Source organism: Salvia splendens, unplaced genomic scaffold, assembly GCF_004379255.2.
Source record: "Salvia splendens isolate huo1 unplaced genomic scaffold, SspV2 ctg469, whole genome shotgun sequence".
NCBI classification, from domain to species: Eukaryota; Viridiplantae; Streptophyta; class Magnoliopsida; order Lamiales; family Lamiaceae; genus Salvia; species Salvia splendens.
In genome coordinates this window covers 1-26,418 of record NW_024599122.1, presented here as the reverse complement: position 1 = coordinate 26,418, position 26,418 = coordinate 1, and the positions used below count along the sequence as shown (strand labels likewise).

The window sequence follows — 26,418 nt, the reverse complement described above, 5'->3', positions numbered from 1 at the left end:
GTAGAATATGTATGCATCCCTTCATAATTATTTTACGTTTCTCTACTCAAAATACTCCCCCCCGTTTCTAATAATTCGTCACCATTTAATCCGATACGGATTTTAAAAAATGTAAGAAAGTGGGTTGAAAAAGTTGGTTGCACGTGGATTATATTTTCGGTATACCCCCGGTATACCTCGGTATATGAAAATTCATACTGTTACCGTACCGAAATAAATCGATAATGTATGATACCTTACCGAAAATCCAGTATTTTTTCGATACGGTAAGGGCGGTATTTCGGTATTTTTACCCAGCTCTAGGAGAGAGACTATATTTAGCAAAACATAGATAGATTTTGTTGGAAAGTATATTAAAAACCGGTTTCGTACCTCCTTTCTTGGAGGTCGACATTGATTCAACTTAATCAAGAATGATCCAAGAAATGGGGTAGAAGGGTTTTTTTTGTTTGTTTACGCGGGAATGGTATATGCGCTAAGAATCTTTTATAATACTTATATTAATATAACTACGTTAATATGGTCCGGCCCAGTATCCGTTTATCAAGTAGAATATGTATGCATCCCTTCATAATTATTTTACATTTCTCTACTCTAAATACTCCCTCCATTTCTAATAATTCGTCACCATTTAATCCGATACGGATTTTAAGAAATGTAAGAAAGTGGGTTGAAAAAGTTGGTTGCACGTGGATTATATTTTTATATATTAATTTTAAATTAAAATGTGAGTGTGAATAAGTTAGTGGAATGTTGGGTCCACTACCAAAAATGGTAAAAGTGAAAGGAGACAAATTTTAGGGATGGACGAAAATGAAAAATAGGTGACAAATTTTTAGAGACGGAGGAATATTTATTACTCCCTCTGTCCAGCTAAAGCGAGGGATTTCTTTTGAGCATGAGATTTAAGAAAATGATATATGTTGAGTTAAAGTTGAGTTAATAAAGTATGAAAGGGGATAATGTAAGAGAGATAAAGAGAAAAAAGTAAGAGAGAGGGAATAAAGTAAGAGAGGGTTAAAGTTTTGTTTTTTTAAAAAAAAAGGAAATTGATCACTTGTAATGGAACAACCCAAAATAAAAAAGTTGATCACTTGTGGTGGGACGTCATTTTTTCAAAACAATATCCGATTTAGAGCGCCCCACTTGTAGCGGGACGGAGGGAGTAATGTGTTTAAGATAAATTATTGGAGAGAGACTATATTTAGCAATAGATAGATAGATTTGTTGGAAATTGATATAAATGATAGGATAATATTGGAATCTACTCGACTTCAGTATGCCCGTTGGACTTATTAATATGGGTGGGCACCCGTAAACCAGTGACGGAGTCACATGGGAGCAAAGGGGTACGACTGTAGCCCCAAATTTTGCTATCTTAATACATAATTGTAGTAACATTAAACAATAGCATGAGTGGTCTAGTGGTTGAGCGCTCCACTCGCCTTCCTTCGAGTTCGTGTTCGATTCCGCCTCTCTCTTTCTAGTTAGCTATACCACCTCCTTTTCCAATCTTAATTGTTTATATGGCATTTTGTATAAAAATTTGTGTTATATAAAATAGATGAAGATAAAATAAAATAAAAAAGAGAATAAAGTAAGAGAGTTAAGAGAGATTATAAAATAATACAAAATAAAGTAAGTGTGACTAGATGTTTTATTTTTTTACTAAAAAATGACTTTACTTAGTCGGGACATCTAAAAAGGGAACACGACTCAACTAAATTGGGTGGGTGAATTTTTTTATAGTGAGTATTATTTTATTTTTAATAGGTGATGTGATTATTTGCCGTACAATTTTGTACCCCAGAGTAAAATTTCTGTATCCGCCACTGTCGTAAACCCAACCCGGAAATAAGAATAGAAAAAAATAATAATAATAAAAAATAGAAGAAATATGTGCCTCACGCCGCATCTATTTCCCCATTCGCCATACCCTCGTTTTCCGCCTCCGGCTCACCGGAGTTTGCTCGCCGCCGCCTCGTCACCACTTTCTCCTTTTTTTCAAGACTTGTGCGCCCTCAAGAATAATCACTCCTTTTCGATAGAATTTGAACACTTACAAAACAGTGATTGGACATCTCCGAATTGGGGCAACGAAGAGGGGGAAGGTAGAAGCTCAATATTTGAATTTGGTTCACTTGTGCTGCTTCGTTTTGTCGGAAAAGTTGCTATTTGATCTGTGCCATCTGTTTCTTAGATTAATTTTGGGGGTATAGTTTAGTTTACCGTTTTGATGTTAGGGGTTTTGGCGTATGATATGGTTCCCTTTGGTTCATTGTCATTTTATGATATACTTATATGCGTGTAATTGATTGTTGGATGGTGAGCTAGGGATGTAGTAGCAGGATTGAAAGTTAACAAAATTGTTTCTTTTCTTGAAAATGCATTTTAGCATTATAGAACAGGTGTATAATGGTGATTCTAGTCGACAATTAATGTAGGTGGTAGCACTTCTTTCAATTTCTAGGTTTTACGTTTCTGTTAATTATGGAAAAACCATATTACAAGAATTGGGGGTGTTAGACCCAAGTTAATGTGGAATCAATAAACTGAAAATGCCTACTGTAACTATCTGATCATCTGAGGCAGAGGCCGGAAACCTTTGTCAACCTAACTTAATACCCATCATTGTGGAAGAGTTGGACTGTATCCTCATTAGAACAGTTGATATATAGTGAGATGTGCGCATGAAATCAACTAAGAGCACACATACTTAAGTGGATTATTAATTTAAGCTTGTTTTATTATCTAATACTTCAAATAATCACATGCATTTATCATTTTAATCCATGATCGAATGTAAGTACTCCCTTAATGGTTTGGCTGATTAGGATTTTGGACTGGGTGTGGCTTAGACACTATTGTGGATCAACAAAGTTTAGGTTTGGAGAAAAAATGTTTGAGGTTCTTTTTTCTATTAAGCGTTATTGACCTGAGGATGCATTTACTCATAAGACATTATATCATAACAAGTGAAGCTAGTGCTTGTGAATGTTTAGATTTTGGTCTATACTGTACATATGAATTTGAATTTCTGTCCTCGACTCCATCTATAACAAGATTAATGACTGGTTGACTTGATTTTATGCATAGGTCATAACATGTAGTATAACTTTAGATGAATTTGATACATGGAGCAAACTAAACTACATCGAAGTGCTAAGCTAAATGATTGTCTATATGAATATCTTTTGGATGCATGTAGTTGTTTGTTCCAGTGTTTGGTGTATCTTGTCATTTCTTGATCTTGCATGTTGCAAATATCATTTTTCTTCTGAATCAACGACATAGTCATTTTAAGATAATGTATCTGTGTGTTTTGGGTTGAGAGATTAAACTTTCATGTAGGAGTAGTATTCTTTAGTGGGATAAGTATGATACTTTCATATACACGCAAATTTTCAGTTTTATTCATGGATTTGGGTTTAGACCACTTGCTTCACTGGTTGAACTGTAAAAGATGCAAGTCTTATTTCCATTGCTCCTGTTTGAAATTAGTAGAATGTAGTCATGTACATAAAAAGGACTGGAGAATTGCTATATATAGCTGTTAACAATAGCATTGGTGTATCTGTAGGTAATAGCCACTGATGACTGTTGAGGCATGTCATAAGCAAAAGCTAATGGATGATATGGATGACGATGATGGACCATTAGTTTTTAAAAGGAGTAGCTCTTCTTCTTCAAAGCAAAACCAGTCAAACTCAGAAACTAAAAGATCAGTCCCTCATAAACATGATCAACAACTAGGGAGGCCAGCATCAAATGCACGGCCACAAAATGGTCAGAATAACTCTGTTCAAAGGAGTAAGATAGTCCCTGCTTCTAAGACACCTCCAGATAGACCTCCTCCACTGAGCCCAAAATTATCTAATTCTCTTTCCAAGGAATCGGAAGTAAAGTCTACCAGGGTAGATTCTAGACCTTCCACTTCAATGAGAGGTGAGTTAACCTCTGTCAAGCGTCAGATTAAAGGTGAGAATTCTTTGAGTGGATCTACTCGTGGACCAAAGGAGGAATCGGAAGATTCTGAAGATGATAAACCCCTTAGTGCTAGGCTTCAGGCTGGCCGATCAAAGATCAACTCTGGCAATGCTGATAAAGGGGCTAATGCTTCAAATTTTAGTCAAACATCAAAGATTCCCAAATCAGAAGATTCAGATGATGAAATGCCTTTGTCTTCTAAGTTTCGAGTTAAGGCTGCTGCTGGGGGTTCAACTAACAGATCTTCAACATCTGGTGAGAAAAAACCTCTGGTGGCAGAATGTGGTCAAAATGGTTCAGCATCAACAGATAGGAAATCTTCAACTGTTTTGAAGAAGAGAATTGTAGATAGTATAAAACCTTCAGACGCATCTTCTTTAAAAAGGCCCAAGTTATCTGAGACATCTACACCTCATAAAAATAAAGATTCGTCCATTAAAGCTGAAATGAAGGAAGATGATGAAGATCATGTTCCAATATCACAAAGAATAAAGAAGACGGCTGTTGCAGAGAAGAAATCAGCACCGATCAAAAAATTGACTGCACCTACAACTCCAATAACCAAGAAGTTCAATAAAAAACCAAATAAGACAATTAAAAACACAAAGTATTCTGAGTCATCAAAGGTTCCTCCTAGCTCTGGTGAAGGGCAGAAGTGGACCACTTTGGTCCATAGTGGTGTGATTTTTCCACCTCCATACAAGCCTCACGGTGTCAAGATTCTCTATAAAGGGAAGCCTGTTGACTTGACCCCGGAACAGGAAGAGGTGCTCTCTCTCTCTCTCTCACACACACACACACACACACACACACACTTACCTGTCTAGTGCATCTACTCTTATGACAGCCTGTTTCCCCCAGTAATATTTTTTTGTAGAATTGCTTTTATTACTTGGAATCATATTAATGTCTTCATTTCTCCTATTTGCAGGTGGCGACAATGTTTGCAGTGATGCTTGATACTGAGTACATGGATAAGCCTAAGTTCAAAGAGAACTTCATGGATGACTGGCGGAAGATTTTGGGAAAAAATCACATTATTCAGAGCTTAGAACACTGTGATTTCACTCCAATATATGATTGGCATCAGAGTGAAAAGGAGAAGAAGAAACAGATGACAACGGAGGTGTGCTAGGGTTACATTTTGATAACTTCATATATGAAATATTCGTCGATATTCAGCCTATCTGATTCTATGCTTTATTTGTTTCTTGATAATTGTGTCTAATGTGCTATAAACATGGCCTCACATGACATTTACATGTTATCTCTTTCTTATTTTTTGGGGCGACATGATATCTTTTCTTGATGTAACTGTTTATAAACATTTCTTTTCCTCATAAAAGAAAATAACACATTTGAAGCAAGATAAAACTGCAGACGGACGTGTTAGGTTTTTGATCCTATGTTGTTGTTGGAGCTCTGGAGATGTTTTATATGAAAATATTTGTTGGTGTATTTAAGATAGTCTTATTGAAAGAATGGCATATCATTTTAGTCAAGATTTCAACATGATGTAGTTTTGTGTTGCTTTCCGTATATAAGCTCAGGATAACATCAGATAAGTGGTTTTTGTTAGTTTCGTGACCCTTTTTCAGTTTTCAGCATGAAGTAAATGTGGTTATTTGTGTTGAAAAATATTGATTTGCTACAATCTTGGAACTGCAAGTGATGTTTTGTCTCGTCTTGATCATGTGCTAGGCTGCTAGCAGTCTCGTTCCGTCAACTCTTACTTTGTTTAGTTGGAAATTTTTCAATACAGCATCATGACCAGAAGCGGTGAGAACCTGAGAATCTAATCAATGAGTTAACAGAAACAAAAAAAAGAAAAAGAAATCAACCATGTGGCTGATATGTAAATTAGTTACTTCTTTATACGGACATGCCTTCTTCACTTCATCTTTCTTTTCACTGGGCAGGAGAAGAAAGCTCTGAAAGAGGAGAAACTGAAGCAAGAGGAAAAATATATGTGGGCCATTGTTGATGGTGTGAAAGAGAAGGTATAATTGTTATATTGATCTATGCTTGATCTCTTTTCCCAATCGCACATCTCAAATAGTCTATACTTTTCTCTTTCAACATTATCCATATATCAACGGGTGGAAGATATGGTGTAGTTTTCTGTTGATCTCTTCCCGTACTTTCCCTAGTTCACTAAAAAATCGAAAGCTAAGGAAGAAAGGAAAAAGGTCTTATTTTCTACTCATATAATGTGGTCAGTCAAACTGTTGAAAGACATCTTGTCACAATCTTTACTTAGAGCCCTGCGGGTGTAGAACTGACCCTTCATTTTCTTTCTTCATTAACTTATAACTATACTGAAACTTTTGTAATCATCTTTTTGATGTGCCTATTTACAGGTTGGAAACTTCAGAGTTGAACCACCTGGATTGTTCCGCGGCCGGGGTGAGCACCCAAAGGTGCACTGAAGTTTTCCTTCTAACAGTCGAGCATTGTTGTTAGTGTGAAAATTTAAGCTTTTACATATTTATATTGTTGATGACTTGATGATCAATACAGATGGGGAAACTGAAAAAAAGAATTCGCCCAAGTGACATAACCATCAATATTGGGAGGGATGCTCCAATTCCTGAGTGTCCTATCCATGGCCAAAGGTTCTGCTAATGACTCCTTTTGTTGAAATGCCAATAGAATGAACATTTTTTTTCTGGTTCAAGTTGGAACTTTTCTAAAATTAATACTCTTTGATCTTTATGGCTGGCAGCTGGAAAGAAATAAGACACGACAACACAGTGACATGGTTAGCTTTCTGGAACGACCCCATTAATCCGAAGGAATTCAAATATGTATTTCTTGCTGCAAGTAGTACCTTAAAAGGTCAAAGTGACAAAGAGAAGTATGAGAAAGCCAGGCTATTAAAGGTTATTCAAACTCCAAGTCCAATTTTCTTACCTGCCGTTTTTGTTAGTTGTGAAGATTGGTGTACTAATTGTTTGCATGTTGTGGTTTTCTAATTAAGAACTATATACAAGGTATCCGCACAGCATATACCAAGGACTTTACAAGCAAAGATCCTACTAAGAAGCAGATAGCAGTAGCAACATATCTTATTGACAAACTGGCTCTTCGGGCAGGCAATGAGAAGGTATAAGTTGCAAGAGATTTTTAGTGTTTTATCATTCTTTAAATTTCTTTTGTCTTGTCTTGATGTCTTCTAATGTGTCCAAGCTTTAGTTTAAATGAGGATTACATAGCTTTTAATATCTTTTTTGGTTATAGGATGATGATGAAGCTGACACAGTAGGTTGCTGTACGTTAAAAGTTGAAAATGTGGAACCAGTGCCTCCAAATATCTTGAAGGTCCCCTTCCATCTTTGATACAACCTTTTCATATTCACTTTTCTATATAGTCTCCTTGATTAGATTCGCTAGTTTGATGACTGCTGATTAAAAATGATTACAAAGAACTTCGTTATCCTTAAATTAGTACAAGAAGACAAGAAGTTGAGGTTTTGAAAGGAAGTTGGAAAATTTAGCCCTGCAATGCTTACTATACTCACCTCAAAGTTTTATGTTGAATTAACAAATTACAATTCCCTATGTGCAGTTTGATTTTCTTGGTAAAGATTCTATAAGGTATCAGAATGAAGTCGAGGTTGAAGTTGCTGTGTTCAGGGCAATCCAAGAGTTTCGGAATAGTCAGTAACAGTCCACTAAAATAATATGCATGTGACTCTGGTTTCTTATTGGTATATATATTTACATGCATATTGTATTATGTCCAGAGAAAAAAGGTGGAGATGATATATTTGACAAACTAGATACTAGTAAACTGAATGCTCATCTAAAGGAATTGATGCCTGGTCTCACTGCTAAGGTCTTTCGTACATACAATGCATCTATTACATTGGATGACATGGTAAGATGCAATTTGATTATTCTCTCTGTGGAATGTTTGTTCATTAATAAGTAGCGTTGATGTGCGCAAGTCTAATTTCTCATTCTCCTGCCATGCTGTGGGGATGGGAATGGGTTTCAGGTGAAAGAACGGCAGACGATTCATTTGGATGTCTTAAGAGATAACATTGTACTAAAGCATCCGTGTTCAAGAATTTTCCCAATATTGAGTCAATTTGAGTACTAACCAAGAATTTTCCTGAAAAAGTAGAGCAATGCTTTTAGAAGCTAATGGTGGCTACTTTTGTAGTTTTTATTTATTTATTGTAGTTTTAGCAGAGTAATATTAAACCCCTCCTCTTATGTTTCTATCAAAGTTGATGTGAACTTGTACTTTTACTTGAAGTTGATTATAAATAAATTATGATGACAGATTTCTGTGAGCTATCTAAGAATTTTTTAGTTGTATAACCTTTTCTTGTTTGGCAGACAGCTATTCTCTTACTTTTGGTATGAGTAACATATACGAGTAGTAATTAAATCAGCTGAATGAATATGTCATGTACCTTGCTGTTAAACATGCATATAGTGTACGGTATTTGATACATGATGCTGATGCCCACATGTTTATGGAAACAGTTTTACTTTATTTCAAGTGTAATGAAACCTCAGCTTATACCTGTTCTTAATAGTTAATAATAGCTTAATAATTGAATTCTACTCTCGATAAATCTTGTTAATGACTTAATGCATGGATCCCCTTGCATACAGCTGAGCAGGGAGACAAAAGGGGGAGAAGTTGCTGAAAAAGTTGTTGTTTATCAGCATGCAAACAAGGAGGCAAGATTGTCAATTCTGATGATCTCTTTTTGTGTGAACTTCTATTATAAATGTCTAATTCTCTACATGTCTTTTTTAGGTTGCCATCATTTGTAATCATCAACGTACTGTCTCAAAGTCCCACAGCGCTCAGATGACGCGCTTGAATGAAAAGATAGACGAACTAAAGGTAATGTCATGAATCTATTAGCTAGTAACTAAAGTGAATCGGAAATATTAAATAATTTGGGGATATACTGCGGAGGCTGCATCCCTGGAGAAGGCTTCTGCATGGGCTCTGTTTTTGGTGACTGATGTATCACATTTGTTTCCTTCTTCTGTTTGGATGTTTTCCTTCTTGTATAAGCTCATGTCTATTTTCTATCAATTGTTGGTGAATTCAGGGTGTTTTGGAAGAATTGAGGACAGATTTGGCTAGGGTCAAAAAGGGGAAGCCCCCCTTGATGAGATCGGATGGGAAGTCGAAAAGGAATTTAAATCCTGATTCGTAAGTAAATGGCTTGCTTTGTGGGCTAGTTAGGCATATGGTAGGGGCTACACGTAGCTTATGATGTTACTGTTGTGCAGATTGGAGAAAAAGATATCTCAAACCACAGCAAAGATTGAAAAAATGGAAAGAGATAAGGATACAAAAGAGGATCTAAAAACTGTAGCATTGGGTACGTCAAAGATCAACTATCTTGATCCTAGGATCACCGTTGCATGGTGCAAACGCCATGAAGTTCCTATTGAGAAGGTGAGCTTTGGGTTGCTAGCTTCAAATCTGTTTTTCATCCTTTTCCATCAATAATGGTTGGTTGGTTTCTTTTTATGTTGTGCAGATTTTTAACAAGTCCTTACTGGCAAAATTCGCCTGGGCAATGGATGTCGATCCAGGTTTCAGATTCTAAATTGTATGTTGGTTGTGTTCCATAAGCCCAGAGAGATGGAGTGAGAATGTCGAAAACGGAGTAAAGCAGAAACATTTTGTTAACAGGCATCTGCCTACAAGTGAAATTTGAAGATCCTTATTTCATTGTACGATCTCGATGAAATTGCGGGGCCGTAGCTCCCATCTGAGAGTTCATTTTGACCATTGAATTCGAGAAATTCAGCTCATCGTTTACGCTCTCTTTAACTCCCCATATTTTAGATCCAGCGAGTGATAACACATCTTCGATGAACATTCTTTTGATTTATGGCATATAGAAAATAATGATATTTTTGGCAACACTACCTAAATTTTATAGTAATTCTTTTGGTTGTTGCAGCTGATACTAGCCTAAAAGCTTGTATTGTAAATTGATAAATATCCCTTTACTTACTTGAAAATGCGTAGTTGCTTCGAAACAAATACTACTATCAATTTACAGTTGGCAGTGGTGCCCTAATCAATTTTTACAATTGGTATAATGAAAAAAGTTAAGTGATAATTAATGATAATAACGTATAGTTAAGTTGAAAATACTTGAAAAATAATGCTATTCTATGGATTGACCTATCAACTACCACATTAAAAATAGATTCTAGACAGACAATTCGACTAATCGTTTTCAGTCTGAAGAAGCATAGACCACTAAATTATTATTAACCTTTTTATGTTGGAAATTTTTTGGCGTAATAGTTTTATGAGCTGTTTTTTCAGAGTTTTATATAAATTTATGTGGAAATTATGGAGTTTGTTCCATTTAAAAAGTCAATTTCATTCGCACGTGTACTACTTATTTTTGTATTTCTACACTCCACTTGATGTAAAATGTCGGCATAACAAGATTGTGTGACGGATAATCAATCAATTCGATTCTGTATATTTTGGGGGGAACAGTTTGTTGTGTACACAGATGATGAAATAGAAAATAATTAATTTTGACTTAATTGGCTATAATAAAACAAAAAAAGAGAAAAAGGACAGATGCAATAATTCAGAAGCAAAAACTGATTAAGAGGCAAACGCATTAGGGCATCCGCAATGGTGCGGATGTCCCGGCGGAATTCTCCGCGCAATTCTCAAAAACACCTCCTGCCACGTCATAAGGACTTCTCACTGCACTGCCACGTCATACGGACTTCCCACTGTACAGTGGCGGAATTCCCCTGCGGAATTCCAGACGGAATTCCCACATTAAAAAAAACACAAATTCACTAATTAAACAATTTCCGGAAGTAAACAATTTACGTAATTAAAATTTCGACGAAAATAAGGAAAAATTTTCATTAAAATAAGAAAAGTACATTTCACCAAATAAAAAAAATATATTTCAATAATTAAAAACTACATCAACGACGACCCTTACGTTGCCACACTTATTCAATAATATTGTTCTGGAGTCGAACGTGAGCTTATTTTTGGCGCATGTCGGCAAATGCACGGACTCGATCAACGTCTTCATGGGGAATCCCCATGCGTACATTGCTAGTGGCCACGTTGTGGCTTGGACCCGCAGCATCAGCATCATCATTGGCCCAATCGGTCAGTGCTGGACCTTCATCTTCGACGATCATGTTGTGCATGATAATACATGCGTACATGATGTCGGCGACGCTGTCAAGGTACCACAGCCGTGATGGACCCTTCACTGCCGCCCATCGAGCCTGGAGCACACCAAATGCCCGCTCCACATCCTTGTGCGCTGCCTCCTGACGTTGCGCAAAGTATACCTTCTTCGCATCCGTTGGGCATCTGATCGTCTTCACAAAGACGGGCCACATCGGGTATATCCCATCCGCCAAATAATAGCCCATGTTGTGCTGGTTGCTGTTGGCGACGAAGTTGACGGCCGGACCGACGCCCATGCACTGGTCGTTGAAAAGGGGCGACGACTGGAGGGCGTTGATGTCGTTGTTCGACCCGGCTACTCCAAAATAGGCATGTCATGTCCACAACCGGTAGTCAGCTACCGCTTCAAGGATCATCGTGGGATTCTTGGCCTTGAAACCGGTAGTGTACATCCCTTTCCATGCAGCGGGGTAGTTCTTCCATTCCCAGTGCATACAATCTATGCTGCCCAGCATCCCCGGGAAGCCGTGCTGAGCCCTGTGCATATCCAGCAGAGCCTGACAATCTTCGGAGGTAGGCTTCCGAAGATACTTATCTCCGAATATCTCCCTAACGCCCTGACAAAAATACTTCAGGCAGTCAAGGGTTGTCGACTCTTCGATGTGGAGGTACTCGTCGAACATGTCCGCCACACCTCCGTACGCTAACTGCCTGAGTGCGGCAGTGCACTTCTGAATCAGTGTGTGGCCAAGTTTACCCGCTGCATCCTTCCGCACCCTGAAATACCCGTATCGACGCTCCAAAGCGCCAACGATACGCATAAACAGCGGCCGCTGCATCCTAAACCGTCACCGGAATAGGGTCTCCCCAAACCGTGGCTCCGGCGCAAAGTAGTCCTCGTACAACCGACAGTGGGCAGCGAGGTGGTCGCGGGGTACTATAGTGCGACGGTGGATGGGTCAAGGCACCGCCTGCGCCGAGGCCTCTTGTTCCTCCCTCGCCGCGGCCTCCCGCACACGTGCCCAAATCGGAGCCATTACGTCTTCATGATGGACACTGCCACTACCACTACCACTACCAGCCATTACTATTATATAAAAGTAATTTAGAGAGAGAGAAACTTGTTAAAACAAGTGGTGTAAAATAAAACGAAGTTCAACGAGCAGTATATATAGACATTACAAAAAAATGAAATAAAGCGGAATTCCGCGTGGAATTCAGAGGGAGTCGACGCAATGGCGGACATCCCCTCGGAATTCCGCTTAACGCCGCAGACCTGCGACGTCCTCAGCCCAATTCCGTATCCGTGGCGGGCACGCCTAATGGCGGACGTCCGCGATGGAATTCCGGGACATCCGTGGGAATTCCGCGCGGAAGTCCGCCATTGCGGATGCTCCTAATGAAATTCTTGGAAGTAAATGCGACAGAATTTAGTTCTCAAGTACCATATTTTCGACTTAGGGCATCCACAGTGGTGCGGATGTCCCGGCGGACATCCCCCGCAGACATCCCAAAAACACCTCCTGCCACGTCATAAGGACTTTCCACTGCACTGTCACGTCATAAGGACATCCCACTGTACAGTGGCGGACATCCCCAAAAACATCCCGACGGACTTCTCACAATAATAAAAATGCACAAATTCACCAAATTAAACAATTTACGGAATTAAAATTTCGACACAAATACGGAGAAATTGCAACCACTTTATTTAACTTTATTGAATAAATCTTTGCCCCACCGGGTGACGACGGTGTTGGTTATTTTAGTGTAATTGGATTAACTTAATTGATCAATATTATCATAATGATACATCATATAAGTTTGGAAGTGCGGAGTGCATGCTTGTTTGAATTCATTATGATTAGACGGGGTTCGGGGGCAGCGTCCCCGAGTAGCGGGGTCCAAGGGGCAGAGCCCCTGGCTGGGGTCGAGCTGTGTAGAAAATGTTAGAGTTTAGTATACTGAAAGCATCTTTCGAATGCTTGTATATGTAATAACTCTTTTATCCATTTGTTACCATTTTATGAGAAATAATATTTTGTTACAATGTATTTTGCTTATGTATTGCTTATGTATTTATGAGATGTTGAAATGCGTTTTCCACTTAAATACATAGTTTAAGCAAAATGAGTCTAAGTCTTCTGCATAGTAGACGAGTTGTGAGCGGCGTTCACAGTAGGTAACTTGTCAGTTCATGCAGAAGAAAAACTGTTTCACAACCTAGATAGGCTTTGACTACCTATCGTGAAAGGTTGCGACGTCAGTCCGAAAGTTTCCTTACCTAAGGAAATGAACGATGTCGGTGTGGTATAGCACTGAAAGGATCAAACAGTGAGATAAGTCTTTCTTGGCTATTTACTGAAAGACGAGGTCTTGGTGATTGTCGTTTCTTAATCATTGTTGACATAACATTGAGCATACGATATTAATTGAAAACTACTTTGACTTATCAAATGGTGAGGGAATTTCGTTGCCCAAGAATCCTGATAGATTGGGTAATGATCATTAATGCCTAAGTGGTGCTAGTATTGTTATTGCAATAAATCGTGTGCTGGGAGAGGCCAGTATGATAATATCCTCAAGAGGTGTTTAGAAAAAGGTTTTATTATTCAGAAAACTGGCCAGTTGGAATTTATTCCATGAATAATAAATAATGTTTCTAAACTAGACCACTCTTGGAAAAAGAAATTAATTAATAATAGTCAGATAGCAGACTTGATATTAATTAATGGATATTTATATCTTTAACACGGGAAATGATTTAATTAAAGAGGAAGTCCCGGAATACTCGTAATTTCGGTTTGGACGGGCAGTCAATATTATATCTATAGTGGATGATAATGATATTTAAGTTTGGGCTTGAATTAAATTGCTTTGAATTTAATTAGTGAAAGCTTGAACTGTGGCACAATCCAATCCTCCACAGATCCCTGGTCTGGCCCAAAAATAATTAACTTAATATAAAAGGGAGAAGAAGAGAAGACGGATTCATTCATTCTACGTAAAAATTTCGATCTCTTCAATCTGTAGAAAGAAAAATATCAGTTTTTAGTATTCTTCTTCCGTAGAGATTTTTGTCTTCAATTCTTCTCCGGCTTTTGAGGATTTGACAAGCTTTGCCCACACAAAGGTCAGATTCGAGTTAAAGGAAACAGATCAGAAGATCCGTGGTTGAGATAAATTGAAGAAGGTGATTGAATTCAACTCTTGAATTCCTACGGTATGTTGCATTTAGTTGCATATATTCAGTACAGTCTGTGATTATATGCTTATGAACATGTTTCTAGTTTACAATCAGATAAAAGCATGTTTAGATGTAAATTTTTCAATCAAACTAAATAGATTTTCGCTGCAAAACCAACAGAAAATTCATCCGGAAATATAATTTTTGATAGTCGAATGACTGATTTGCAATGAGCCGTATTTATAGAATTTTTTTTAAAAAATTAATTAAATAATCGGGACATCCTCGCGGACGTCCGTGGAGTCAACGCAATGGCGGACGTCCGCAAGGACGTCGCGACGGACGTCCCGGGAACGTCGCGGAACTCCGGCACGCCGGCCGGAAGTCTACCGGGACGGGCGCCATTGTGGATGCTCTTATACACTATCAAACAAAATAACTCTATATCATTTCTATTTTAACACTATTTTAGGTCAATTATATATTCTTGCTGACTGATGGGGGAATATAAGACTATGGTTTACTAGTTAAACAAGTACCACAAGCTAGTGGCCCTACTTAATTTATTATAGGATAACAATAATGGAACGAGATTAGGACTACTCATTTAACAAAGCACAACTATTACACAGGAAGAAAGTACCAAAACTTCCCCACCTCATTCTTGATTTACTGTACTCACTCATATTCTACTTTTCTTTCAAGTCAACCTTTTTGCTACTAGATAGTTATGAGATTGAGTGAATATATTATATATATACCCCTCAAATCCAAATATAATTATACACTTACAATCTAAATTAATTTGGATAATGTAATTAGGATTTAGGGCCAACATATACAGTGTCCGGTGTTTATAATGAAATTAATTTGTAAGTGATATGGTATTAAGTTATTTGAGATGGTCTCAAAATTTAAACCTAATAATTGACCACCTACCTTTTTTTATACCATTATAAAGGTGTGGCACACTAATGTTAGTTTTGATCCCACGGTTATGATTATTAATTTCAAAAGGTTGTGTCCTTTGAATTGAACTAGTAGTACATAGAATTTCCTGCGTCCCATAATAGATATTACACTTTCCTTTTTAGTTTATCCCACAAAAAGATGTCACATTTCTTATTTTGAAAAAAGTTATCTATCACATTAATATAAATATACTATTTTATTCTCTCCACCTAACACACAAAATAACATCTCCTAAAATCTTGTGTCATTCTCCAACTATATCATCTATTATAGGACGGAGGGAGTATTTGAGTGGGATAGTGAAAAAGCCAAGATTTGGAAGCATTCAGTTAGACTCAGGTGTGAATTTCATTGTTCAAACGTTGAAAATGAGAAGGCAATAATAATAGTACTACTGTGGGCCGGTGGATAATGGATTTCACAGCCCACCAGCGGTCGGGTGAGGAACATTGGGCCCTAATTCCTTTTTGTCTGTGAGTGTGCGTTTGCGTGTCAATACAAATACTGAAATACACATATGTGTATGTGTAATTGAATTTATGCGTCTGTCTATACGTACATCAGTATATGCATCAATTAGTATATAAGGGTAGATGTACAAATAAATGTATGAGATATATTTTCTAATTTTGAATTTAAAATTTTAAGAGAATAAATTTGTAGTGTATGAACAAATATGCATCCACGGTAAAAAAAACTAAAATTTGAGGGCTGAATTGCTGAAATGGTTCTCATTGTCTTAGAAGAGGGGTTCTTGCTTGAACCTTTTCTCTCTCTATATATATATATATATATATATATATATATATATATATATATATATATATATATATAAAAGCAAGTGTGGATATTTTTGAAATTGGGTAAAATACTACTCCCTCCGTCCCATAAAAATATGGACAATGGGTATAACACGGGGTTAAGAAATAATTAGTAAACTAAAAGAGAGGTGGAGAATGGTATGGTAAAGTAAGTGAGAGAAAAAGAATGGTAGTTAAAAACTTAATGGATAATGGAGACCTACATTATTAAATTGATATAACTTTAAAAAATGAAATTCACATATTTTTGTAGGACGAACACAAATAGAAAGTGCACATATTTTTATGGGACGGGGGATTAATTAGATTCAAAATCCACGTGCGCTAATTGTTGAAGGCTACCTTTTCTTACATAAAATGCTGTCTTTTATCAATTTATCAACTATATTTATGTTGGAATAAAATTAAACTTGGTTTTTGTAGTAGAATTATCTAGATATGATAAATATCTAGATATTATGATGAAGAATTCTCTAGATATTAGTAGGTATTAAAATATCTAGATATTTTAGGAAAATTCTCTAAATTATAGATATTATGTAGAATTCTCTAGAATTAGTAGGTATTAAATATGTAGATATTTTAGTAGAATTCTCTCGAATGTTAGGAAAATATCTAGATTTTTATGGAGAAAAAATCTAGATATAAAATATTAAAGAATCTAGTAAAGAATTCTAGAGTATGAAATGCATGCCTATAAATATGGCATAGTTTGTACCATTTTCCATAAGTTGAGAACTTGAGAGAGTTTGAAAAATAAAGTGTCCTTAGTTTTCCCATATTATCTCTCCTAAACCATTTCCCATATATTCCACCCATTCTCCTCTCAATATTTCATCCAACTAAATTACTCCTCCAACATATATCTTATATATTCCAACAATTTGGTAGTGGTCGGAGGCGGCAACAATATTTGATTGCACACCAAGAGTATATAATCTCATGATTAAACCGACGCGGCAATCAAATTTATTGATTTTAAACTATTCAAATTTATATACTCTTTCGTCCCTATTTAGAAGTCCCGGTCATTTTTATGCACTTATTTTATAAAATTAATAATAAATAATTAAAGTGGAGAAATGGTAAAATAAAAGAGATAATAATGTTGAGAAAGAAAGTATAATGATCAATTATAATTTTATTAGTACTAACAATTATTGATAATGTCTGGTGAGTTTGGACCAAGTTCATGTAATTTTTGTATATAATGATTTGCATTCATTATTATAATAATGTAAATTATTTCACATATGTGTAAAATACAGTTATTTCACCTATATAAAGTAGTACTACTAATATATTTTTCTATCCAGGGTTATGTTATAGTGATCTTGCTGTACAGTAAAAATTACAATAAAACTATTACTAAAACATGTTAAAATTGTTAACTGATATTAATGTTAAAAGAGAATTGGTTTTGCATTGAAAACAGATATGCCCAATTATACTGTTAACGAATTAATTATGATATTAGCTTAAAAATACAATAAAAGTATAAAACTATTACTAAAACATGTGAATGTTTTAATGGATATTGATGAAGAGGAGAACTATATGATTGTACACTGATATGTTTTGCATTGCAACCTCACGTTGAAATGTATAGAATAATTTTAGCTTCATTTTCCAGGTATAAAAAGAAATAAACATTTTGAGAATAATACCATTTAGAATGAAATTACAGAAAATTTGAAAATACTTAAGCTACGTGTGACATAAGCGAAATCATTTGAATCTTGATCGTAACGAGTGAAATTGATTCTAAGTTCTCATTTTATAATGTGATTCTTGTTTAATCTCACTCTTGTATGTATACATCTAATTCTGAAAAATATTACTCCTTCCATCCTTTAAAAAAATATTACTCCTTCCATCCTTAAAAAAACATGAATTATTTTCTTTGAGTTCGTCCCTTAATATATATTACAAACTTTCTAATTTAGAAAATATTTTAGCACTAATAATGTGAACCCTACTATTTACTAGTAGTACTATTTTCACTATTTTTCTCTTCGTCTTTCTTATTTTATGAATTATGCATTAAAATTTTGTGCCTTTTTTGACACCTATAATCCTTCCATTCCCTAATGTCGCTAAATTTGTGTAACATTTGTCTCAACAAAAATGGAAAGGTGAGCACCATCCTTTCAATTCACCCATGTAATAAGGCAAGATAATTTATTAAATAATGATTTTAAAGCCGTTTCCAAAAGATAGAGATAGTCACCGACACGGTAGATAATTTTTTATGCATAGAGGAATCATAAACTATTGACCACCTCTTCTTCAACTACAAGATTTCCAGTAGTCTCTGATATTTTGTTGCAAGCCATGGAATATGTGAATCTGTCTTTCTAAACTGCTAAAGGATGCATGTTCTATCTTAATCTTGGTTTTGGTATTCCTCTCAAAGAGTTTGACAAGCAACTATGAATATGTCCTACGTCATTTCGTGGTTTTTTTGGGATATTTAGCCCATCCTCAAAATACCCTTTACTTTCTAAGCATAACACCATAAATTATAAATACAGTATATCATAAAGCCCTCTCTTTCCGGCCCAACCAATAAATTAGTACTACAATTTTCTTTTGAATATTCAAAAGGTCTCAACATGAATTTAATTCAACTGCCAGGCCAAACTAAATGGGCCTGCAGTACACGTTCAGCATCATGGGCTGATACAAATTACGGCATGTTTTTATTTCTATTTTTAATTGTAATGTTCAGAACCTGGAAATTCATCATCAGACTAATTTTTGGGTACTGAAATAGTTCGTGTAAGGAAATTATCCATGATATTCAATGTTTTAAAACCAAAGCTAAATGGGCCTGCAGTGGGCCATTTAGGCAACCATGGATGGGAACAGCTTAATTGAACTATATTTGGATCAATATTTATATAAGTGTTTGGCCCTAAAATTTGAATGGTGAGATTATTTTTGAAGACCTGAGTTTTACTACAAAGAAGCAAAATGATAAGTATCTATATATATAGAGTTGTGCAGAGCAGAGTAAGAAGATACAAAACTCTGGTACCAAATCCATCAACAGCTAACCCTTCATTTTTCTTTCCTGCTTCTTCTCAGATAGAATTTGGTAGTTCTCAGGCCAAAACTTGAATATATCATAACCATTTTCTCCAACTCGTGCTTCTTCTATCGAAAGGCAAGAACCGGGGCAGACTAAGAAGGCTATTAACTCGTGTTATACCTTCGAGCGCTGACCATTCATCCTCATCTGCACTCAAAAGGCACTCGGCCAGGCTCCTCCTCGACTGCCCAACACTCTTGTCAGTTGATTTCTCCTCCTCTTCCTCCACCACGGGCACTATCTCGCTTGACTCTTTTCTCACATGACTATCGATGTTTTGATAATCAGGGTCCGGCTCAGAGGAAGCCTTGGTTGTTTCTTCATCTAAGGGAGCCTTGATTTCCTCTTCAGGAGCAGATACCGCCCCATATTGGGGTTTGGACTCATTTGCATGTTCCAGAAACAAACATACAGCAGCACAGTCGTCATTCTTTGATGTTGGATACTTGAGCCTCCATGCTCTGGTGGCGCAATCCACAAGGGCTCTGGCGGCTGTTCCACGCCCGGGAGCTGAGGCCACTATGTTCCCACGGCTTCCTTATTGGAGAGAACATCCCACACCTATCCAAATGTTGAAAACTTTTCAGAAACAGGTTCATCAGAAGAGAGTTATAGTAGAATGTGAGCAAGTTTATCTGAAGAGAATGGAGAATGATGACCCCATCAGTTGCAAGAATAACGAACTCGTCCCTCTCTATAATGTTGGTGGTGATAAACGTCCGGTATGGAGATCAAACCAAAGTCCTTAAGACAGAAATCCCCAAATGCTCTAGCCATGGCCAAGCCTGGTGAATCGCTATTGGGTAGCCATACACGTTCTACTTCTGGTTCATCTTGCAAGGCGAAAAACTCTTCCTTTACATTTCTGGATCCTCGCGGCTTCCCCTGAAATCAAGAAACCACATATGGAGCTATACCACCTATGCATACATATTAGTTACCTATTTCTATAGTGCACCAAGAATATATGTAATGCAAGTCGTCTTATAGAAAAAAGACAATCCATTGACATAGTTTGTCGGAATCTTGGAGGATTAATAGTATGGCTCCTTATAGTAGCTCCTCGAGTGCACTTTCTAGGTTCACTTCAAAGAGCTGTATTTGCTAGAGATTAGGAAATTTCATCATAAAACATGACCGCTTAACAAGAGAGGGGCGAGGGTTCAAAAAAGGTGTTGAATATTCAATCTTAGTATTGTTGCATTCATAGTAGCGGAGAGAGACTCCATAAAGCATAGAAAGAAATATTTACAGCATTTGAGAGTGAGAGAGGGATACTTGGAAGATTAGGTTTTCAAGTCGACAGTTAACTGTACAGCTGCCAAAACATTGTCCTTATCCCGGGTTGCAAGTACTGCTCTCGAGTCACCCACATTTCCAATTATAAGATCCAGACCCTGGAGGATCATGTTCACAAGTAGTTAGACTCATCGAGTAGCATATATCTTCGCCATAGACTAAGTCTATCTAATAAAGGCAGAAACAACTACTATATGCTATTGTATTGAAACCGATTATTTTCATCATAAGACTCAACTAATCGACAAAAGAAGTTATCAATCTCTACAAGAGAATTCCAAAGTAGCCTGAAGCCACCTTGCAAATGAAGATGTTTGAAAACATGTCCGTGAATAGACTGATAACACAATAAAGCATAGCAATCAGCTGAGCAAAAATCATCAAAGGTTTACTGCAAATAATGGGGGCACTACAGGCCATATAGACGACCTTGGATTGCGAGCTGAATATGAATTTCCTACCATAAAAGCACGAAAACAAATTCTGAAAGTCCTTATCACGCCAGTTTCAGACTAGCACAAGTTGATATGGTTTCAAAGAGAGGTGGAGAAATACCTGCTTTATCAAGGCAACAGTGGTACTGCCACTGCAAAAGCAGTCCATAGACGGATGCAACTTCAGTTCCTTATCCATCAACCTGAAAGCCTTGAGCATTGAATTCTTGAGTGGAATATGCATCTCAGGCACTTTCTCAACTGCCTCTGCATCTACCGATTCACATCCATCCTCATCCATGAATTCATCAAATCGCCTCATCCCTTCAAACCCCACATTTCTTGCACATGATTTTGCTCATCTTCAGCCTTACTTTCCCACTGAGAACGCAGCAAATTGGAAGAGTATCGCGCACTTTCCTCGCTACCATGTGACCATAAGGGACCATGACCATCAAAAACTCCACAAAATGTAGCGCTCGCATCGCCTCCAGCGCAGAAATTCTACCGTATAAACAATCCAAGCAAGTCATAAACTGACCCCAAAATACACAAAAACAAAAAAACCATTGTTCTTTCATTTCTTCGTAGATTTAGCCTATCATCAAACATAGCCTAAAACATAACATATTTTCTTCAACACTAGACTACAAAATTAAGTACTAATGCTCTACAAAATCAAACACATTACATGAACTAGCAATTTTTGCAAAGTAAATAATGAATCGATTAAAGAAAAAACTGACCTCCCAAACGATCATGGCATCTTGATTAGTCCCTTTCTTGCCTTTGCTGAGTGTACAAGGCTAGCGATGCGGGCTGGCCCCATTCGAGAACAGCCGCCCCGGGATTTGATGCAACGCCCGCTCCTCCGCTACAACGGCGGCTGCGCCTCCGCCGCCGCTTAACTACTGATAAAGGTGGCGAAATCGCGGAGCTACTCTTTTTCAACCGGTAATCCACCTTTTCGTCGCCGGTCTCCCACCCCGTGCTCCGATTCCACTAGCCGACGAATAGCAAATACCCATTAAGTTACGCCAAAACCCAAAAAAGATTCGATTTTTAGCCCAAAATACTCTGCCCAGTTGTAAGATTAGTACTAATCAAAATGTAAAAAAAGAAATTTCCAATGGATCACAGTAGAAACATAATCTTGAAGAGTTTGTTAACTGAGGAAAGAGTAGTATGGGTGTGACTGTGTGAGTGTGTGTGTGTGTGCGTGTGTGTGTGTGAGAGAGAGAGAGGGGAGAGAGAGAGAAAAGCAGGATTCAGGTGAGGAGGTGTGAGTAGTTGCAGATTATGACTTTTAGTTACCAATCTTTTGCTAATTAACTGAATTAAAATTGCTGCTGTTTGAAAGTTTGAAACTGGAGTTGAGCGTTACTGTTGTAAATTGTAATCAAACGGATCACACGCGCGACACTTTTTATTTTTTAAGTAATTTATAGTACTCCCTCCGTCCCGTGCTACTCGCACGTTTGCTTTCGGCTCGTCACAAGTCCTTACACTATTTATAATTTAAGTTAGGAATTAATGCATTTAATTAATATGTTAGTTTAATTTAAGAGCTCTTTATTAAGTGATGTCTCATTACACCTAAAATTCTCTTTTTAATTACACAAAAAAATCAATCCCAAATTTACGGCCTATAAAATGAAAAGTGCGAGTAAGCATGGGACGGAGGGAGTAATATTTTACTCCTCCGTCCCAAGGAAGATGACCCCCTTCCTTGGGCGGCATGAGAATTTATGCAACTTATTTTTTGTTGTGAAGTGGAGAGAGTAAAGTAAGAGAAAGATAGAATAAAGTAGAGAGAAATGTGTTTTTCATATTTAGTAATAGGTCATTTTGATTGGACAAACCAAAAAGTAAAGTGGTCGGATGGAGTATTTTTTTTTGTGGCTAGTTTGAACTTAGTTGGTTTAATTAAAAAACAGTATGGTGATTCATTTTAACGCACCTTTGATTCAACCGTTGAAAAAACACTTCAAATTGACGCAATAGTTTAAGTTTTAACTAACTTCAACGATTCAGTTGTATTTTGCAGAGATTAAATTTGAACAACGAAAAAACGTTGGACCAATTATACACATATGAAAAGGAAGATGCTATAGTTATTTCATTATTTGTGTGTATTCTCGATAATATAATCTAAAGTAATGTAAGATCAAATTATAATAAAATTGCAAAGGGTTTTTATTTAAAAGCGGGGAAGGGGACACCAGGAGTGCACCACCTTCGTGGGGCTACAAACTAGATACTTCGGTTTAACAACAAACTTGGTCATTTATTCACTTATTTAGAATATGGATTTAAAATTTGTTTGTCGTAATTTATAATGAGTTGGAGAGGTCGATGAGCTTGGTGACGGTAATAAAGTTGCAATTAATGTTACACATCATTAGCGTAAGTGCGTAACATATAGTTTGTACTCCATTTATTTATTAAAAATGAAACATTTTCCTTTTTGAATTGTCTCATTTTTATCTATTAAAAATGAAACGTTTTTCTTTTTGAGTTATCTCTTTGAAAATGAAACGTTTCTTAAAATGGAAACAACACTCTCTCTACTTTTTCCTCTCTCTTCATTAATTTACAAAACAACACTACATAAAATCTCGTGTCGAAAATCAAATGTTTCATATTAAATGGGACGGAGGGAGTATGTGAGTTCAAATATACTCCCTCGTTAGTGGAGTCATTTAGCCATTTTGATACGTTATATAGTAGTCAAGTCATTTCTCTTTTAGTAAAAGTAAACACATTTCTTCTCACTTACTTTGTTCTTTTTATTTTATTCTCTTTTCATTTCGCTACCCTTTTCATTTCATGTTTAGGTCTTTCTTACTTAACTTACTTAACATAGTTTTTTTTAAATCACGTGGCAGTGAAAAGCAATGCACCCACTATTGCGGAACCGAGAGAGTAATTAAACTAATTAACGTCCCTTTGAATTTTGAAAATAAAGTACTCATATGCATGGGAAATGCATTAACCACTTGAGAAATGAGTAAAGGAAGACGACAGCATTATTAATTTAAATATTTATTTTGGTACGTACCTCAACGAAGCATTGACCTCAATAAACGAATGTATGATCCATGCCGTTCATATTAATAACGGTAAATATTCCGTCATACGGAGTACTATAATTTTACATTTTATCCATCTAAAAAATAATAGTCTATTAATAGACAGACAATAAGAGTTTTAGTACAAATTGATAAAGTAAAAGAAAAAAAGATAAAAGTGGATAAAAAACTAAACAGATAGAAAAAAAAAAACTGAATAAATTAGAATAATAAATTGAAAGCGTATGTCTTAATTAATTATTCACATTATGTATATATAGTATGTGGAATTATGGGGGATAAAAGTTAATTAGAAAACAAGATTAATTGATTGAATAGCTTGCTTAATTAGTAATCCGATCCATCTTGTAATCCCTAGTGTTTTACTAATAAATTTCAAATGGTAGTAGTAATCTACATTTCACTTCTCTTTACTATTTTTCTTGTGTTGCAAATTTTCCTCATTAGAAATCCTATACATATAATGATAATTAAATAGTTAGTTGAAAGTTGAAAGAGGAAATGACAAGTAGAAGAGGTTGAAACGATACCAAAATAATAGCAGCATGAAGCTATAACCAAACAATAATTAGCCGTTCCTTGCAATCAACATCGTTATTTAATAGTACTACACATTAATAATTAATTCTTTTCTCATTCGTGTCGAAGTGTTTCTAATGCAAGAATAAGTGAATTGTGTGTGTTATTCATCAATGCACGTCCAACAATTTAATAACCTCATTAAGGACCCTCACATTATTTTTTATTTTATTGATGTACATGAACGGACGCAGAGATAAACATTAGTAAGGGCTATATTTTCAAAATATACTTAAAAAATTTTTTAAGTAATTTATGATTAATAAGAGTTTTAATATAAATATAATTATAAAATAGGAATAAATTATAAAAATTTATAGAAGAAAGTTGTTAAAGTACTACTACTTCCTATTATTTAGTACTACTTCCTATATTCATAAAGTAGTTTTTTTATATAAATTTTAGGTTTTGTAAATGACAGTTTATAGTTTAATAGTACCAAAATATTCTCATTAACCCTCATCATTTTTGTTTTCAGCCGAAAATAAATGTTCCATTAAGGACTAATTATCACTAGTTCATTCATGCATGATATTCCTGTCCGCGATAATTCTAAATAGAAGTCAGTATAATATGAAATCAAAAGGATCAAAAGGATAATAAATAAACAATTGATTGTAGCGCAGTTGGTAACGCAGAGCCATTGTGACCTTGAGGTACCAGATTCGATACCATTATGGTCAAACAAAAAAAAAACAATAAATAGAGTGTGAAATTGTGAATTGAATGGGACTGGCCATCATATATAATGTATGCAAAATGCAAAATCCAGAAGGATATAAACACAAGAATGCAAAATATTATTGTTTCTGGGAAGGAAACAAAATGGAAATTATAAAAGATTTATCATAGAATGTGAAAAAAAATTGCAGATAAGGTTGGTCGTTGGATATGTACATATGATTAAGGAGAAAATGCCCCTACAAATAAAGCAATATGTTGTGGTCACCCCCTCTTTACAGCTGTATTGTCCAAATAAAAGAAAATCCTCATATTTATTGCAATCCGATTGCCGATTAACAAATGTATTTTGTCGCAACATAACAATCACATAAATATTTGAAAGAATAATTTATTTTAAAATAAATTTCAATTTATCCGATTGAAAAATGTTTGTATGATCAAGCAACGGCTGGGCCGGCCCAAACAAATAAGAAAAGGAAATGGCTAAAGTGAGGGCTGGGCCGGCCCAAACAAATAAGAAAAGGCAATGGGCTAAAGCGAGGAGAGTTTAGTTTAGCAGCAGCGATGAAGTCCAGTCGCGCCTCTCTCTTCTCCATACTCCAACCCGTCTTCTCGCTCCGGCGACCCGCCTTCTGCTCGGCTGCGGCCGCGCCACCGAAGCCCCAGACTCCCCTCCACCTCCGCCCCCCTGCCTTCCGCGCCACTCTCTCGGACCTCAATCGATGGCACGCGTGGGCCAAAACCCAGGCCTCCTCCGTGGGCTCCACTTTCTCCGCCCTCGACGGCGGCCCAGACTCCTCCCTCCTCCTCCGCGAGCTCAATTGGCTGGTCGAGGACGCCTTCGAGCACCCCGCCCTACTCTCGACGGAAAGCAATGCCTCGGCGGAGGTGGCAATTAAGGCGCGATTGGAGGAAATGTACGAGCTGTGGAGGCAGAGGATCGAGGAGAGGCGGCCGTTTCAGTACGTGGTTGGGTGCGAGTACTGGCGCGATCTCATCCTCAGCGTCGAGGAAGGCGTTCTCATCCCCCGCCCCGAGACTGAGACCATCGTCGATCTCGTAGCCCGCGCCGGAAGGCCGATTCCGAATTGAGGG

The 26,418-nt window shown here is 36.7% G+C and overlaps 2 protein-coding genes and 1 pseudogene across 2 annotated transcripts; 2 read left to right on the top strand and 1 right to left on the bottom strand.

Annotated features, from left to right (window-relative positions):
* The first annotated feature begins 1,916 nt into the window (after positions 1-1,916).
* On the top strand, positions 1,917-9,996 carry LOC121790304 (DNA topoisomerase 1-like). Its single transcript, XM_042188556.1, has 16 exons — positions 1,917-2,111; positions 3,581-4,754; positions 4,919-5,113; positions 5,907-5,987; positions 6,348-6,407; positions 6,508-6,602; positions 6,713-6,869; positions 6,968-7,093; positions 7,228-7,308; positions 7,556-7,646; positions 7,734-7,867; positions 8,617-8,685; positions 8,765-8,854; positions 9,069-9,172; positions 9,253-9,421; positions 9,507-9,996. Exons 2-16 carry the CDS (start codon positions 3,594-3,596, stop codon positions 9,573-9,575), a joined length of 2,682 nt encoding a protein of 893 aa, XP_042044490.1. The 5' UTR covers positions 1,917-2,111; positions 3,581-3,593; the 3' UTR covers positions 9,576-9,996.
* Positions 9,997-19,013: 9,017 nt separating this feature from the next.
* On the bottom strand, positions 19,014-21,996 carry LOC121790303 (annotated as a pseudogene).
* A 3,891-nt stretch (positions 21,997-25,887) lies between these two features.
* Positions 25,888-26,415, top strand: LOC121790305 (release factor glutamine methyltransferase-like). The gene has a single exon (XM_042188557.1). It carries the CDS (start codon positions 25,888-25,890, stop codon positions 26,413-26,415), a length of 528 nt encoding a protein of 175 aa, XP_042044491.1.
* The last annotated feature ends 3 nt before the right edge of the window (positions 26,416-26,418 follow it).

Excerpts from the sequence above, each read along its gene's own strand:
- LOC121790305 (XM_042188557.1), top strand. The coding sequence starts at position 25,888 with ATGAAGTCCAGTCGCGCCTCTCTCTTCTCCATACTCCAACCCGTCTTC.
- LOC121790304 (XM_042188556.1), top strand. The coding sequence starts at position 3,594 with ATGACTGTTGAGGCATGTCATAAGCAAAAGCTAATGGATGATATGGAT. Across the intron at positions 9,173-9,252 it reads AGGAATTTAAATCCTGATTC|ATTGGAGAAAAAGATATCTC; the intron begins GTAAGTAAATGG and ends ACTGTTGTGCAG. Across the intron at positions 9,422-9,506 it reads ATGAAGTTCCTATTGAGAAG|ATTTTTAACAAGTCCTTACT; the intron begins GTGAGCTTTGGG and ends TATGTTGTGCAG.